The sequence below is a fragment of the Miniopterus schreibersii genome, assembly GCF_964146895.1.
Source record: "Miniopterus schreibersii genome assembly, chromosome: 2".
Taxonomy (NCBI): Eukaryota; Metazoa; Chordata; class Mammalia; order Chiroptera; family Miniopteridae; genus Miniopterus; species Miniopterus schreibersii.
This window is the reverse complement of record NC_138102.1, coordinates 73,784,243-73,800,387: the sequence shown is the minus strand read 5'-3', so window position 1 is coordinate 73,800,387 and position 16,145 is coordinate 73,784,243. Positions and strand designations below refer to the sequence as shown.

The following is a 16,145-nucleotide window of genomic DNA, read 5'->3' as shown; positions in this document are numbered from 1 at the left end:
TATAATTGTTCTATTTTATTATTAGTTGCTGTTGTTAATCTCTTACTGTATCTAATTATAAATTAAACTTTATCACAGGTATGTATGTATAGGGAAAAACAGTACATATAGCGTTTGGTACTACTTGTGGTTTCAGACATCCACTGGGGGTCTTGGAACGTTACCCCTATAGATGGGGGTGGGAGAGGGAGACTACTATATTTTATAACTTTAGTATCATCAGCAGTTATATCAACTTGCATGTCCACTAAAAATAACGTAGTTTCTCTTATATTAACCAGGATTTCTCATCCTTGGCACTATTGACTTTTTGGCCTGAATAATTCTTTGTTGTGAGGCTGCCCTGTGTATAGTAGGATGTCCTGATCATTAGATGCCAGTAACACACACTAAGTTGTGACAATAAAAAATGTCTCCTGATGCTGCCAAAGTTGCCCTCAGGTGAGAGCCACTACTCTAGATAACATAGAAATACATCTAGAAAGTGGCCGGTTAAAAATATAGTCAATCTGCAGACAATGATCAGACAGATTATTTTCATTTCTGCAGAACCCAATAGAGAATTTAAGAAGGAATGAAAGTTTATATGTGAAACGATGTATTACAGTGAAATACATCCTTGTAGAGACTTGGGAATAAAATTCAACTGGGCAATGAGGGGTACAAATATATATGAATAAAGTAAAATTATATCTTTTTATAAAAGTAACTTACTCTTAATCACTACAGCACATTAAAGAAACCTACCATCGATCCCTAAAGCCGGGTGCGGGTGTACAGGGTTTGCGATATTATTCTCTTCAGGCATGTTTGAAATATTCAAAAATAAAAGACTAAGTTTTTCCATTCTATTTCTCTTTCTGTTTTCAGTGCTGCCTACTACTCATGAAATTGTGCATCCACACTCTGAAAACCTCTAGTATAATGATTTAGGTCACAGGCTTACAAAGTGCATGATGTTGGTCAAATTATATCCTATGTAAACCCCATTCCTCTCATCAATAACATTAAGTTACAACGGTTCCTACCTCACAGGCTTCTTGTATGAAATAAATGAAATAATTCATGTGAAGTGCTCACCATAGTGAACAAAATAAGTGCTCAACAGATTACCTATTTGTTAACTATCACTGCTTAATAGTAAGAAAAAGATGTAAATGTGGTAAATTTATATGGCTGTATAAAAAGTTTCTTTAATTCTTCCAAACCCGAAGTTAGGAGAACATAAAATGATAGAAGGCAGAAGAATATAGTTCAAGGGTAGGCTTCAAACTCATTTTGGTAGCCTCTCCTATACTGCTGTGACGTAGCTTTTCATCGCAGAACCTTTTGTCAGCATTGGGTGCCCCAAAAGTGGGACTAGTGAGGCTGTGGGAGAAAGGGCTGCTACTTTTTCACATAAAAACCTTCCATATTCTTTTTTTTTTTTTTTAAATATATCTTTATTGATTTCAGAGAGAGGAAAGGAGAGGGAGAGAGAGAGACAGAAACATCAATGATGAGAGAGTCATTGATCGAACCCATGACCTGGGCATGTGCCCTGACCGGGAATCGAACCCCGATCGCCTGGATCCTAGGTCGACGCTCAACCGCTGAGCCACGCCCGGCCGGGCAAACCTTCCATATTCTGTGCATGCTTTTTAAAGTAATGAACCAATTTTAAAGTCTTAGCTTCTTTTTCCCACAGGGAATTACTGTATTGGTACTATCATCATATCAACAGAATACGGTTTCAAGCAACAAAAATATAAAGCCAACCCAGTAGCGTGTCTTGTATTTCTATAATGAGAGGCTATGTGGCAGAAAAAGGAAAATCAGTTACATGGCATTTTCTCCATTTCAAATTTTGATATAAGAACAATATACTTATGCCTGAAGAACTACAGAAGAGGCCAGGCCCATGGGCAACCAAAACCTTGAATGAGGTGTTTTTCCTCCTTTTTTTTTTTTAAAAAAAAAAAAACATACCACCACCACAAAGCCATACGGTTATTCGGAAAAGCCAAAGAAAATGAGTTTTTAAAAATTAAAATATTTAAAAATTTAAACAATTTACATTGTAAAATTGATTTTATTAAGCTGAGTTTGGTTTGTAAAGATGCCAGGTTCTTTTGAAGACCTTCAGCATACATGAATCAAAACAAATACCCAGCTTTACAACCTGGAAACTATAGAAAATCAAAGGGGAAAAAAAGAAATGTGTTTGTACTGCCTGTCATTTCCTCCAGGTATGATAAAACATCCTAAGCTCTTCTCAACTGCTTGACAAAACAGGAAATGGACCGATTTGGTAATAAAAGCTGAGCACTGCAGAATGTTAGGGATAAGCAAATACAATATACAATAAAGGCAAGCACCTTCAGGATGTTTTCTGACATGCTCCATAAAAATCATATACAAGGATATACAGAAAACAGAGGCCCAAAATAAAGTTAATAGATATCACCACTCAAACTTCAGTAAATTTTCTGCAATAATATTTAAGTGGAATTCATGAGTACTGGAATTGGAATTTTAGGTTATATTAATAAATTCATAGCAATGACTAAAACTAAAGAAAAACAAATGTGCCAATATTCCTTGCATAAATTACAGAGCAATCCTTCTGAGGAATAATACTATAAATATTATCTAATTCATACACTGTCAGTGTGATTTTTACAGTACAGATATAGAAGGACTACATTATCAAAATAAAAAAATGCATGGTGCCAAGGCTAAAACAGAATTCAAACAATTATAAAATATGGCTATTTTATAGCCATAAAACCTTCTTATAGCCAAAGGTTACACTACTCTCTACACTTCCATAGGCTTGAAATACAGGGTATTCCCCCCCCCAAAAATGTATACACACATTTTGAATAATTATAAAGGCAGTGTTTATTAAAATACATTTCACTTTTAAAATTGAGCTATGAGCTGTTAAAGTGTGTATACATTTGGAGGGACACCCTGTATTTCATTATTAAAAAAGTGAAGAGTAAATCATAAGTTTTAATGAATTTAACTTGTGATCCCAAACCTTGATATTATCCTTATACTCGTTTTTTTCTTTTTCTCCTCCCCACCCTTATCCCCAGATTACTAACGCTGCTGTGTGCACACCAACCACGTGTTTATGTATGCATACCCGAATATGAAAGCATATAAAACATGCCTTTTATTCTTTCTAGTCACTCAGTAAGAAACATTTGCTACTATTAGGCTTAATTCTTCAGAGCAGACATGGCTTAGGCAGCTGGCAGTAACACTGAACGATGAACCTCTATAATCAGCCACAAACCTTGGTATCAGTTCAGGAACTATACAAAACACTAAAGTCAGACATTTTTCAGTTTGTTATTCCTCACAAGCATAAGATTCTCAAAAACTGGTATGATTCCAAACGTTCAGTAGCATGGCTGTTACTCAGAGTAAGCAAAAAATAGAGCTTCCTTATTCCTTCCACAGGGGCCTTTACATGTAACTCACTGGAAGAGTCGAAAAGCCCGGATGGGATTCAGAGACGGCTGCCACGGAAGTCAGGGAGGTGAGTGGCAACCTGGAGTTGCTAAAGAATTCATCAGAGCTCAGTAAGCAGGCATGTACTCAGGCAGACATAGCAGCATTTCTGCTACCTATATTAAAGAGCTTGCTTTAAAATTTTATTTCTAAATATAAGGAAATACAGTGGGACTAGTCACACAATCTCTTAGAGCTTTTATTCTCTCATCTACATAATGAAGATTTAATTTAAAAGTGATATCCTTGCCCAGCCAGCGTGGCTTAGTGGTTGATCGTCGACCTATGAACAAGGAGGTCACAGTCTGATTCCCGGTCAGGGCACATGCCCGGGGTTTCCAGCTTGATCCCCAGGAGAGGGCATGCAGAAGGCAGCCAATCAATGACTCACTCATTGATGTTTCTATCTCTCTCTTCCTCTCCCTTCCTCTCTCTGAAATCAATAAAAATATAAAAATAAAAAGTAAAAATAAAAGTGATACCCTCTTGGGATTGTGGGGAGAATTAAATAATATAGTATATGTGAAGGCAAGTTATAACATATAAGTGTAATACATAAGTCATTAAAGGAAACAGCTTAACAGGCGCTCATATCCAGTCAAAAATATGATCTAAACTCTTAATATAGCCAACAACAAGCATTGAAACAGGCATGCAGTTCATTGTTATGAATGGTGCTGCTCTAAGCAGCATTGGAGGAAGGAGGTGTCTCCATTAGGTTACAGCCAATAAAAAAAATTCAACACATAACAAGATACCTTAAAATGGAACCAGCAACTTTTCTCATTACAGTACACTAAATCAGCATTCCTGAGAGTATAGTCTATGTAGGGGTCCTAAACATCATCTGGGTGTCCACAAAGTCTAAACTATTTTCATTAAAATACCCAATTGCCCTTTCCACTGTTATCTGCACTAATGGTGCAAAAGCAATCATCTGGGGCCACTACAAATCAAGGCAAAGGTATCAAACTGAACTACTGTATTCTTTACCACCTCCCATTTGCTGTTTAAAAAAAAAAAGGCAAATTTCACTTAAGAATGTTCTTGACGAACAGTCAAAATTGTTTTATTCAGTTTTGACCCTTGATACACATCCTTTAATATTCTGTGACACCAAACGGAAAGTACACATAAAGCACTTTTGCTGGATACCAACAAAGGATGCCTGTGTCAAAGAAAAGCATTTGTGTGATTGAGACTTTAAGTAGCTTCTTTTTTATTTAAAAGAATGACTGAGCCCTGGCCAGTGGCTCAGTTGGTTGGAGCGTCATCCCATACACCAAATGGTTGCAGGTTTGATTACTAGTCAGGGCACATATATAGGTTGCAGGTTCAATCCTTGGTTGGGTCGAGTCTGGGAGGCAACTGATCAATATTTCTTTCTCACATCAATGTGTCTCTCTCTTCCTCTCTCTCTCTCTCTCTCATCAATAAAAACATATCCTCAAGTGGGGATTTAAAAAAAAAAAAAAAGGATTGAGAGACAAACTGCCAAGAGATCAGACTTACAGAGTGCACCACAGAAAGAAATATGGACAGATGGAGAATAAAGGAATAAAGAATCTTATTTCTATCTTCTGGGTTCAGGTGATAAAAAATTCAAGTGGATTGTGTTTAGTCAGCTAAAGATGGTACTGGACATCAGATGAGAGACTAGGTTTTTGTCACTGCTACCACCCTGGTCCAGGTTTCTGTCTTCTCTCTCCTGGATTACTGCAATAGTCCCCAGCTTCCACCCTTGCCCCCAATGTCTCTTGTCAACCTGCCAGCCAGAGTGAGCCTGTATAATGTAAGTCAGATCAAATCACTATTCTGTTCAGAACCCTACAGTGCCTCCCCATTTCACTCAGAGTAAAATCCAAAATCTTTATAATGGTTTACAAATCCCTTTATGATCTGCCACCACCAAGCCCCTTCCTTTCCAGCCTAGTAGCCTACTGTTCTTCCCGCTTACCCATCTATCCCACCCACAATGACCTCCTTGCTACCCCTGAACATGCCAGGCTTGCTTCTACCTTATGGTAAATGTGTTCCCTTTGTCTTAAAAACTTCTGTTTGGCTAACTCCACATGGCTAACTCCTTTAAAGGAGTTCAAGAATTTGTTTAAATCCCATCTTCTCAATGGACCCACACTAACCACACTATTAAAAATTGCAACCCCCACCCCAGTACTCCTGATCCCACTTCCCATTTTCCCAGAGAACTTACACCTTATAGCCGGTGACAGAATTTACTTATTATATGTTTGTTGCTGTTTCCTCTTACTAAAATGAAAGCACCATGAAAGCTGAAATTCTGCTCACTAACCCTAACACTTAACTCTAACTGGAACTATTTAATAGATTTTAGACAGATATGGCAGTATGACAGGTGAGAAAGTAAAGTGAAGAATATGAATTTTATCTTCACTTTCTTTCCTCCTATTCACGCACACTTATTCACATACTTCAAGGTCCAGCTTAAATTTTATCTCCACTTTTGAAGCCGTTTGCAATTCCTTCAGGTTAAGTGCATACTTTTTTTTCTCTCTGTACAAAACTCCACTAGAGCACTTTCTGCGGCAATTATTTTTTCACATATCAGTTGCCTAACTGAACAGGAGTCTAGTCTTATTCTAGCACAGGGCCTAGCACTGAAAATATCTGTTGAGCCTGGCCAGCATGGCTCAGTGGTTGAGTATCGACCTATGATCCAGGAGATTGAGGTTCGAATTCCCGGTCAGGGCACATGTCTGGGTTTTGGGCTTCAGCCCAGGCGGGGTCATGCAGGAGGCAGCTGATCAATGACTCATCATTGATGTTTCTATCTCTCTCTCTTCCTCTCTCTGAAATCTATAAAGATATATAAAAAAAATTTTTTAATGTATCTGTTGAACAGATGAATGAACAACAACTTTTAGTCCAGAACTGGCAATTATAAGAAAACCTAAGTTTGAACAAAAGTAAGGGTGAAAAGGGCAAAAGAAATACAAGTTATCTAGTTACCAATAAACAGCAGATAAAAGTATTAAACTGAAGACTAAAGGGGGGGTGGGGGACTAACACATGAAGCATTTCCACCTAGATAAGGTTAGAGAGATAAGGGTACTAAGCTAATAGAATCCCCATGAAAATATTTAATAGAGAAATACATTATTTAGAATTCGACAGAGAAATGTGGAGATGGAAGAAGGGCTAACCCCAAATAGCCCTTAAAAATAAAACATGTTACCCTGGCCGAGTGGCTCAGGTGGTTGGAGCATTGTTCCGTACACCAAAAGGTTGCAGGTTCAATTTCCAGTTAAAGCATATACCTAGGTTGTGGGTATGATCCCCAGTTGGGGTGAGAAACAACAGATGTTTCTCTCTCAGATCCATGTTTCTCTCCCTCTCTCTCCCTTCCTCTCTCTAAATTCAATGGAAAAAACATATCCTTGGGTGAAGATTAAAAACAAAAACAAAAACAAAATGTCCTCTAAAAACATGTCCTTGAGGTAGGAATACTCAAGTAGATACAAATTAATTGTATTCATAAAATTCTCAAGAAATATAGATTGTTTGAATTAAGAAGCATTGTAAAATATATCATCATTCCCTTCTAATCCCATCCCCCAAAGACACTTAAATATGTAGACACTCAATCATTAGAAAAATTGGCTGAAAAGGGATCTCTCAAAAACTAGCAAAAGTATGACAACAGAAGGAATGACGTTATTAAAATTAAATTAAACTCAACACAAATGGGTGCTCACCCTCCCGGGAGCACAGCTGCACATTTCCCCTCCCCCTCCCCTTTCTCCCAGGCCTATTACCTTTAGCTTTCTCTCTTCTAAGCTCCAAGGGCCCTTTCTTTTGCCTCTGTAACTTTTTCCCTGAGCCCATTTCTTCTACCACTCACTCCTTCTACCTATGTGACTTTCAGAATAAAATTTCTCTTATTAAAAAAACACACAACTCAATACAATGAACTCAAATAGGTTTTAATTTTTCTTAGAAAATTCTGTTTTATAGACGTGTTGTACTATTAAAAAGAAATAAAGAGCCTAAAAAGTAATTTTTTTATAAGTACACTCGTATGCTTGAGAGAAAACATAAAAATATTCAAGATAATGCCTGCCTCATGTATATTTCGATGTAAAATAAATGCTTAATGTAAAATGGCTCAATTACTTATACTCTGGCAGGTTCATAACCAACCAAGTTAACACTACAGTGGTGGCCCTAAAGCTTTTTTGGGTCACAGACTTCTCTGAGACTCCAATGAGAGCTATGTTCCTGTCCTATAGAAAAACATGCACATATACATACATATCTAGCATTTTAAATATGTCATGGCAGTCAAAGAGCCATGGAACCCAGTTGTAGAACTGATGCCTTAATGAGCAGAAACAGTAAATGACGTAAGACTCCTCAGAAAAGAAAATAAACTGTTAATAACAATTCTAGAAATTTCTTTCTCGGACATCCAATCAAAAACACTGAACATAAAAATCTCTATTGGCTGAATTTTATCAAGTGATATACACCGGATAGAGTTAAAATGCATGCACATGCCTTAAAATAAACTTGAAACCTAAAGTATTTAAAATGCATGCACATGCCCTAATATAAACTTGAAACCTAAAATGTTTAAAAATAAGATTTAATGTTAATATTAGTAGTAACAGTTATTGAGCATTTACTATATATCGTATCATTCTGTTATAAATATACTTATATTTATACATACATGTAAATAATTATAACAATTATTTCACTAATAAGGAAATTAAAGCACAGAAAAGTACAGAGTGTCAAAGAACAATGACACAAAACAGAAATGATTAATGAGATTAAGAAGGAAAAATTCCCTTATAGTGTATACCATCTAATAGCAACTTAGACCTGTATTTGTATTAGCACAGTTCTACAAAGCAGAACATATTGTCCAAACTCCAGAATAAGGATGACAATCTTGATCCCTTCCCATTCCTGCCAAGATAATCCTTATACCATATTTACTTTGAAGTACACTGTAACCAGAAATGTGAACACAAAATGTTCAAAAAGAGTACAACACTAACTAAAGGATTTACAAGATTAACAATGGAAGATTAATTTTGAGGATAATAAATCTTAGCTTTCTAAATTACTGTCTTTTGTATAAGTACCAGTAATAAATCATGCTTTGGAAAAACCAGCAATATAATATGATGTAAAAATTCTGAAACAGGGTACCTTATCCTACAGGGAAATTCAAGCTCCCCTACCTCAAACTTTCTTCCAGGCTCTGTCTCCCTTTTACCATCTTGGTTCCACGCCTCTTCCAGTCCAGGACAATCACAAAATTTTGTAGAGAAAACCTCACAGGTTCAATAGGTCTTGCTAAAGCCCGTCGATCACAGGGCAAATTTCAGGTTCCCTAGATATGCCTATGCTATGCTCTGTACAACTTTGACACAATAAACATCTATTGAATGGTTGAATCTTCTCCACAAGAAAATGTGTATTTTTTTTTAAATATATGTTTTTATTGATTTTGAGAGAGGAAGGGACAGGGAGAGAAAAACATCAACCAACTGCCTTGAGCACTCCAACTAGGGATGGAACCAAAATCCACAACCTAGGTGTGTGCCCTAACTGGGAATCGAACTGGTGACCTTTTGGTGCACAGGATGATGCTCAACCAACTGAGCCACATAGACCAGGCAGAAAATGCATGTGTTTAACATTTTCTACCTCCCATAAATACTAAATTATAAATTATTCAAAACATTATAGCATCAGAATGCAATAAAATAATTCTTTAACATTAAATCACATGACTGAAAAGTTCTAGTTTACCATTTTTTAGTTTCTTTATTTATGGGGGGGAAAAGAAAAGGACTAATTTTTAAAACCCGATTTATGCAGCTACTGGTAAACCAAGATACCACAAAAATTTTATCTGAGCATATTCCATTCTTTAAACAATGATGTTCTTAACAAAGTACTATAATTTTTTGAAAATATTTTTATTGATTTTAACGAGAGAAGAAGGGAGAGGGAGGGAGAGACAGAAACATGGATGAAAGAGAAACAACTACTGGCTGCCTCCTACACGCACGCCCCCTACTGTGGATCGAGTCTGCAACCCAAGCATGTGTTCCGGCTGGGAATCGAACCAGTGACCTCTTGGTGCATGGGACAATGCTCTATCTACTAAGCCACACTGGCCGGGCTATACTATAGCTTTCTTTGTAGTGTTTAATGAAGATAAAACAAAATTATGGATCTTTTATACCACCAAAAACCTTTTTGAATTATATATGAGAAATTAGCTCCACTAAAATAGGTGGCTTGCTGCTTCAATAGCAATATTCTAAATTCAGTGGTTAAAAACCAAGAAACAATGAAAATAAACATAAATTCATATACATATGCAGCAAAAAAGTTCTCTATGTATTTAATTCACAAGCTGAAACACTTGTTCCTGAGTCATTGAATACACAAACACACAAAATTGAACTATATTTTACACAGAGCTTCCTGGAAGTCAAAACCAATTTTAAAGAGTTAATCTCTGCATTACATAGGCCCTTAGTAATAGAAACCATATGAGAGCAAAAATTCAGACTAAAATATTCCCTAATATCAAGCATCTTTTTTTCAAAAAACAACAACTTATAGTTGCTGCATATCAATTCATCAAAACAGGCAAGGATGACCTTATCTTGGCAAAACTCAGAATACTGTTTCTTCAACATCCTAGGAGACAGCTTGGTGCACCACTTTTCCATCTGCTTTGTTCTATTTCTTTATGCCCCAAATGGAAATTAAATGATTCAAGTAACAGCCAAAATTTCATCAATCACAGTAAAGAGAGCACGATATGAATAACAGAGGTAGAACAATAGGTGGAACAGCCTTGGTAATGACCTTAGAGTGCAGGTTGAGACAGAAAATCTATTCAACATGTATAGGAATCACATTAAGTAATTCTATTCTCACTTACCTGATGAGCTCTCAGTAAATACTGTTAATGTTTGTCCTCCAACACTTTGCAAGACAAATGGATGTTCTCTAGGAGCACTGACTGAAGCTGGTTTTCCGCCAATATCATGAATATTTGCAAGATCCTCATTCAAAGTAAATGACACCTAATAGACACATTAAGCAGAGCTCATTACAATAAAATTTTGTATTCAGGAGTACAAAAACTCTGATTATAAATCAAATAATTTTTTTAATGTGAATCTCTTCCAGTCATTTAAGCATTTTTTAAACTTTATCCATAATTCTTTCAATACTCAGTCATAAAAAGACAGATTCTATTCCCATTTGTCAGAATAATGGGGCTAATCTACCATTATAAATAGAAATATCTTTCAAATGTTTTCTCTGATCTATGGCTGAAGAAATTCTATTTCCAAAATAAGGATACAAGTTTTACCCCTAAGTTCTTTGAGGTCAAGAGACCATGCCTTGTTATATTTATATCCTTAAATAAATAAATATAAATATACATATGTTATACATATCTATCTCCTAGAACGTACCTGGCACATAGAAGGGAAATAGTATTTGCTGAATGAGTGTATTAATAAAGTGACTGTACTTGAAGGGGGAAAGAAAGCTATTCAGAAAGCTTAAACATTCCCATAAGCAGAGGATACATTTCTGTTTTAGTTCTTAACGATTACTGTATGTGTACAAGGTGCTGTTTAATTTTTGACTATTTTCATAAATACAACTAAATATTTACAAGGATAACTCAGCATTGAGGTTTAGAATAAAAAGATATAGCAGGCATTCTTTCAAAATGATTTTTACTATATACTAGATTTCCCCAAAAGAATATCAAATTTTAGTCCTAGCCAGTTTTGCTCAGTGGTTAGAGTGTGAGCCCTCGCACTGAAGGGTCCCGAGTTCAATTTTGACCAAGGGGACTTCCTCAGCGCACCCGAGATTGCTATCGCGCTCTCTGTCTCTCTCTCTCTCCCCCTCTCTCTCCCTCTCCCTCCCAGTCTCTCTGAAAAGCAATGGAAAAATATCCTCAGATTAGGATTAAAAATATATATATATATCACATTTTACATCGAAGGGATTTAGGAAGATTATGAAGTATTTATTTAATATCTCTCTATTGTGTGCCAGGTACCATAAATTATGTCCTGAACTTAATGAGTCAAGATCTAAAGCCCTCAAAAATCCAAATCAAATGCCTCTACTACAATAAATAATGTTAAAATATTACTGAAGTAATATTAAGTTTCATAAGTACTGAGAGAGGGGATATTTTAGGTCAAAGTAGAAAAATGCTAAGAATGAACTAGAAAGAAGTCCATTCATTCACACGAGAGTGGTGTTTATACTATTATGTGTTCTTCACCATTAGCTACTAGTTTGATGTGGAGTTTTCCAGAATACAAACACCACCCTCTCTTTACTATCACTAATGCATAGTAAAATAATCTCATGTTTTAAATAAAATTTAAATGGAAATAATCTTACCTCAGTCCTTCCTTGATTCCTTAAAGAGAAAAGGAAAAAATTTTAATTAGATTTCATGTTGTTTTTTCAAATTTATGCTGAGAATTAAAAGAACACTACTACATATTTACATAAACTATTATATTTACAGAGCTTAATATTTACCTGTGGCTCTCCTCAACTATCCTATCTGTAATCTTGTAGGAAAAACAAGTCACAATAATCCCATATGAGTATTTTATTACAAGTTTATTGTCACTTAACAGTATTACAACCTGTCCTAATAATATTTTATCCAAATAATGATCTTATTACAATTCTTATCTTTATTTCTGAGCATTTTTAGCATTCAGCAGCATGTGAATGCATATTTAATACAGATATACAGTATTCAGAAAATTTTACTATTTATTTTGTCTGGCTGAAGATGTTTCATTTACCTAACAAAATCTTAAAAATAAAAATTAAATTGAACAATATTTTTAAATTATAGGCAATTTTCTACACTATAAAAACAATATATGCCTATACATAACGATACAGACAAGTCAAAAGAAGTTTTAAAATAGTTATAATTCCACTGTTAACATCTTGTACAGTAAATATCCTTCCAGACTATTTCTATATACTTGAATTACATGTTTTTAAATCATTTTTTTACAAATATAGAATCAATGCAGACTTTATATAATAGCCTAATCTTAAAAAACATGTATTAAATACCTACTATATGCAAAGTACTAAGTGTAATGTCCCTGTCCGGAGCAGCAGAAGATATGAAAGCTATTAATTAAGAGACCACAATGTGCCAGGATCAGATGAATTGAGTGAGGAATGAGGTCAAGAGTATGGGAGCATTACAGGCTAAGAGAATAAGCCAACTAAACACCAGAAATGAGAGGGTATCTAGCACATTCTTTCTAGCATCAACATGCAGGATGGAGTCAGTTGGTAAAAAGTCTCTTAGGCCAGACCAAGTAGTCCAGAATCTTAAACAAATTTTACTGTAGGACTTCTCAGTCTTTAATATATTAAAATGCAATGTCAAACTTCTTTTTGTGGGAGAAGTATCGAGAACAGAGGTGAAGAAATGTTAAGATTTCACATAAAAATATGAATTTCCACCTTCTCTTAAAGATTTGAAAAGTGTGGCAATAATGCACCCTTAATTCAGCTCTCAGTAAATACACAGATAGGCAGGCACTGAATTCACTACAGTACCTTCCCTATCACTCCTGAACTTGGCTTCTAGAGGCATTTAATTTAGCTACCTGTAAGAGAGAGGCACTGTAGGAAACCCAAGGCAAAGATGCAGAAGGTACTTGCATAATGTTTACTGAAATGAATTGAGGTAAATGCAAAAACCCACATAAAAAGTAATGAAAGCTTGAACTGGGTAATGGGAGAATGCAAGGAGTGTATGGCAGGATATTTAAACTGTCAGAACTGACAGAAGAGAAAATAACTAGAAGTGGGCAGCAAGAAAAAAAGGATAGATTAAACATCATGCTGACATTTCTAGTCGGGGTGACTAAAAAATCACCCAGATGCAATTAGGAACACTTGATGGGAGGACAACTTCATTTTCATACAAAAAAATAAAATCATAATGGCATCTTAACTGAAATGATAAGAGATTGGTGAACTCTAAATGAGTTAATTTTCTAAAATAAAGATTAATCCTTGAAAACTTAAAAGGTACTTTTAAAAGGATTACATATTCTTTTGTCTTGGTGTGTGAATATATGAAGCACATAACCTTTGGTAGTTCTACAATGCAATTAAAATACGCCCTTTCCATGATGGGCTGTGGTTAAAATTATAAATATCGACTACTCAAACACAGTAATATCTTCAGAAATGATTGAAATAAACATCTACCTTATACTTTTACTGCCCACCCCATGATGCTGTAGTTTCTCTTTCATTACTTGAGTCCATTTCTCAATAACAGCTAGTTCTTTAGATTCCAGTCGTTATTCTTGCTTTTTTAATTAATCATTTGTCTTTCCTTTTTCTCACACTTTTTATTTTTTAAAATTTATCTTTATTGTTGAAAGTATGATAGATGTCCCCATTTTTCCCTCACTGACCCCCTCCACCCCACATCCACCCCCCACCCCCCCAGGCCTTCCCCATACCAATGTCTGTGACCATGGATTATGCTTATAAACATACAAATTCTTTGATTAATCTCTCCCCACCCACTCTCCCATCTCCACCTTCCCTCTGAGATCCCTCAGTCTGATTAAAGCTTCTATGTCTCTGAATCTGTTTTGTGCATCAGTTTATTAGGTTTATTACATTCCACATATGAGTGAGATCACGTGGTACTTGTCTTTTTCTGACTGGCTTATTTTGCTTAGCATAATACTCTCCAGTTCCCTCCATGATGTCCCAAAGGATAAGAGATCCATCTTTACAGCTACATAATAATTAATCCATGATGTAAATGGACCACAGCTTTTTTTATCCACTCATCTACTGATGGGCACTTGGGCTGTTTCCAGATCTTAGCTATTGTAAACTGTGATGCTAGGAACATAGGGGTGCATAAGTTCTTTCTGATTAGTGTTTTGGGTTTCTTAGGGTATATTCCCAGAAGCGAGATCACCGGGTTAAATGGCAGTTCAATTTTTAATTTGAGGAAACTCCATACTGCTTTCCATAATGACTGCACCAGTCTGCATTCCCATCAGGAATGTAGTAAGTTTGAGCATTTTTTCATGTCTCTTGGCTATCTGTATGTCCTCTATGGAGAAGTCTCTATTTAGGTCCCTTGCCCATTTTTTAATTGGATTTTCTTCCTTTTGTTAAGTTGTATGAGTTCCTTATAAATTTTGGATATTAACCCTTTATCAGATGTGCCTTTGGCAAATATGTTCCCCCATAGAGTGGGCTCTGTTTTCATTTTGTTCATGGCTTCTTTTGTTGTGCAGAAGCTTTTTATTTTTATGTAGTCCAATTTATTTTCTCCTTTGTTTCTCTTGCCCTAGGAGATGAATTGGCAAATATGTTGCTACATGAGATGTCTGAGGTTTTGCTGCCTATGTTTTCCAATACTTATCTATTGTCATTTTAATTATTTATGCCTGTTTATCTCTCTATTTCTACTTCTAATTACAGTAGTTCCTTTACCATTTCCTGCATTGCTAGTTTGGTGGTGATAAATTCCTTTTGCCTTTTTTGGTTCTCGGAAGCTCTTTATTTCACCATCTGTTTTGAATGAAGCCTTGCGCTGGAAAGAGTATTCTTGGTTTCAGATCCCTGTTTTCAGTTACTTTGAACACTGCATGCCATTCCTTTCTGGCCTGTAGAGTTTCTGATGAGAAGTCAACTGACAGCCTTACTGGAGCTCCTTTGTAGGTAACAGATTGCTTTTCTCTTGCTGCCTTTAAGATTCTCCCTTTGTCTTGGATTCTTGGCATTTTAATTATGATGTGTCTGGGCGTGGGCCTCTGGATTCTTCTTGCGTGGGACTCTCTGTGCCTCCTGAACTTGTGTGATTTTTTCCTTCACCAGGTTAGGGAAGTTTTCTGCCATTATTTCTTCAAACAGGTTCTCTAACTCTTGCTTACTTTCAACCTCTTCTGGTACGCCTGTAAAGCGAATACTATTACATTTCATGTTGTCCCACAGCTCCCTTAGACTGTGGTCCTGTTTTCTAATTGTTTTTTCTTTTTGGATCTCTGACTGAATGATTTTTTTCTACCTTGTCTTCTAATTCACTGATCTGATCTTCAACTTCCTCTAATCTGCGTTTATTCCTTCCAATATATTCTTTATTTCTGCTTTGTCATTCTTGATTTCCTTCATAGTTTCCATATCCTTTTTCATGCTGTAGGAGGTTCTCACTGAGGACTCTGAGGCCTAAACCCCAGGCTGATCTCCCCAGCCAAGAGCACCAGAACTGAGAAAGGTGCCCACATAACAACTGACTGTGAAAAGCAGAAGGATTTTTTGAGCATTCTTACAATCAGAATTCTGAACTCTATATCCACTAGATTACTTATCTCCATTTCATTTAGCTCTTTTTCTGGAGACTTCTCTTGTTCTTTCATTTGGGGCTTATTTTTTGTCTCCCCATTTTGGCTGCCTGTTTGGGTTTGTTTCTATGTATTAGGTAGATCTGCTAGGATTCTTAGTCTTTTTGGAGGGTCTCTGGTGCAGGCCAATGTCAGACGCTGATTGTAACTGGCCCCAAGTAC

The 16,145-nt window shown here is 36.0% G+C and overlaps 1 protein-coding gene across 1 annotated transcript in view; it reads right to left on the bottom strand.

The window, feature by feature from the left end:
• GTF2F2 (general transcription factor IIF subunit 2) overlaps window positions 1-16,145 on the bottom strand; it is a 135,563-nt gene that overhangs the window by 93,279 nt on the left and 26,139 nt on the right. Inside the window, exons 3-4 of the mRNA XM_081124600.1 lie at window positions 11,959-11,977; window positions 10,460-10,604 (exon numbers count right to left, since the gene is read on the bottom strand). Coding sequence (XP_080980726.1) covers window positions 10,460-10,604; window positions 11,959-11,977 — 164 coding nt within the window. The remainder of the gene's footprint in view (window positions 1-10,459; window positions 10,605-11,958; window positions 11,978-16,145) is intronic.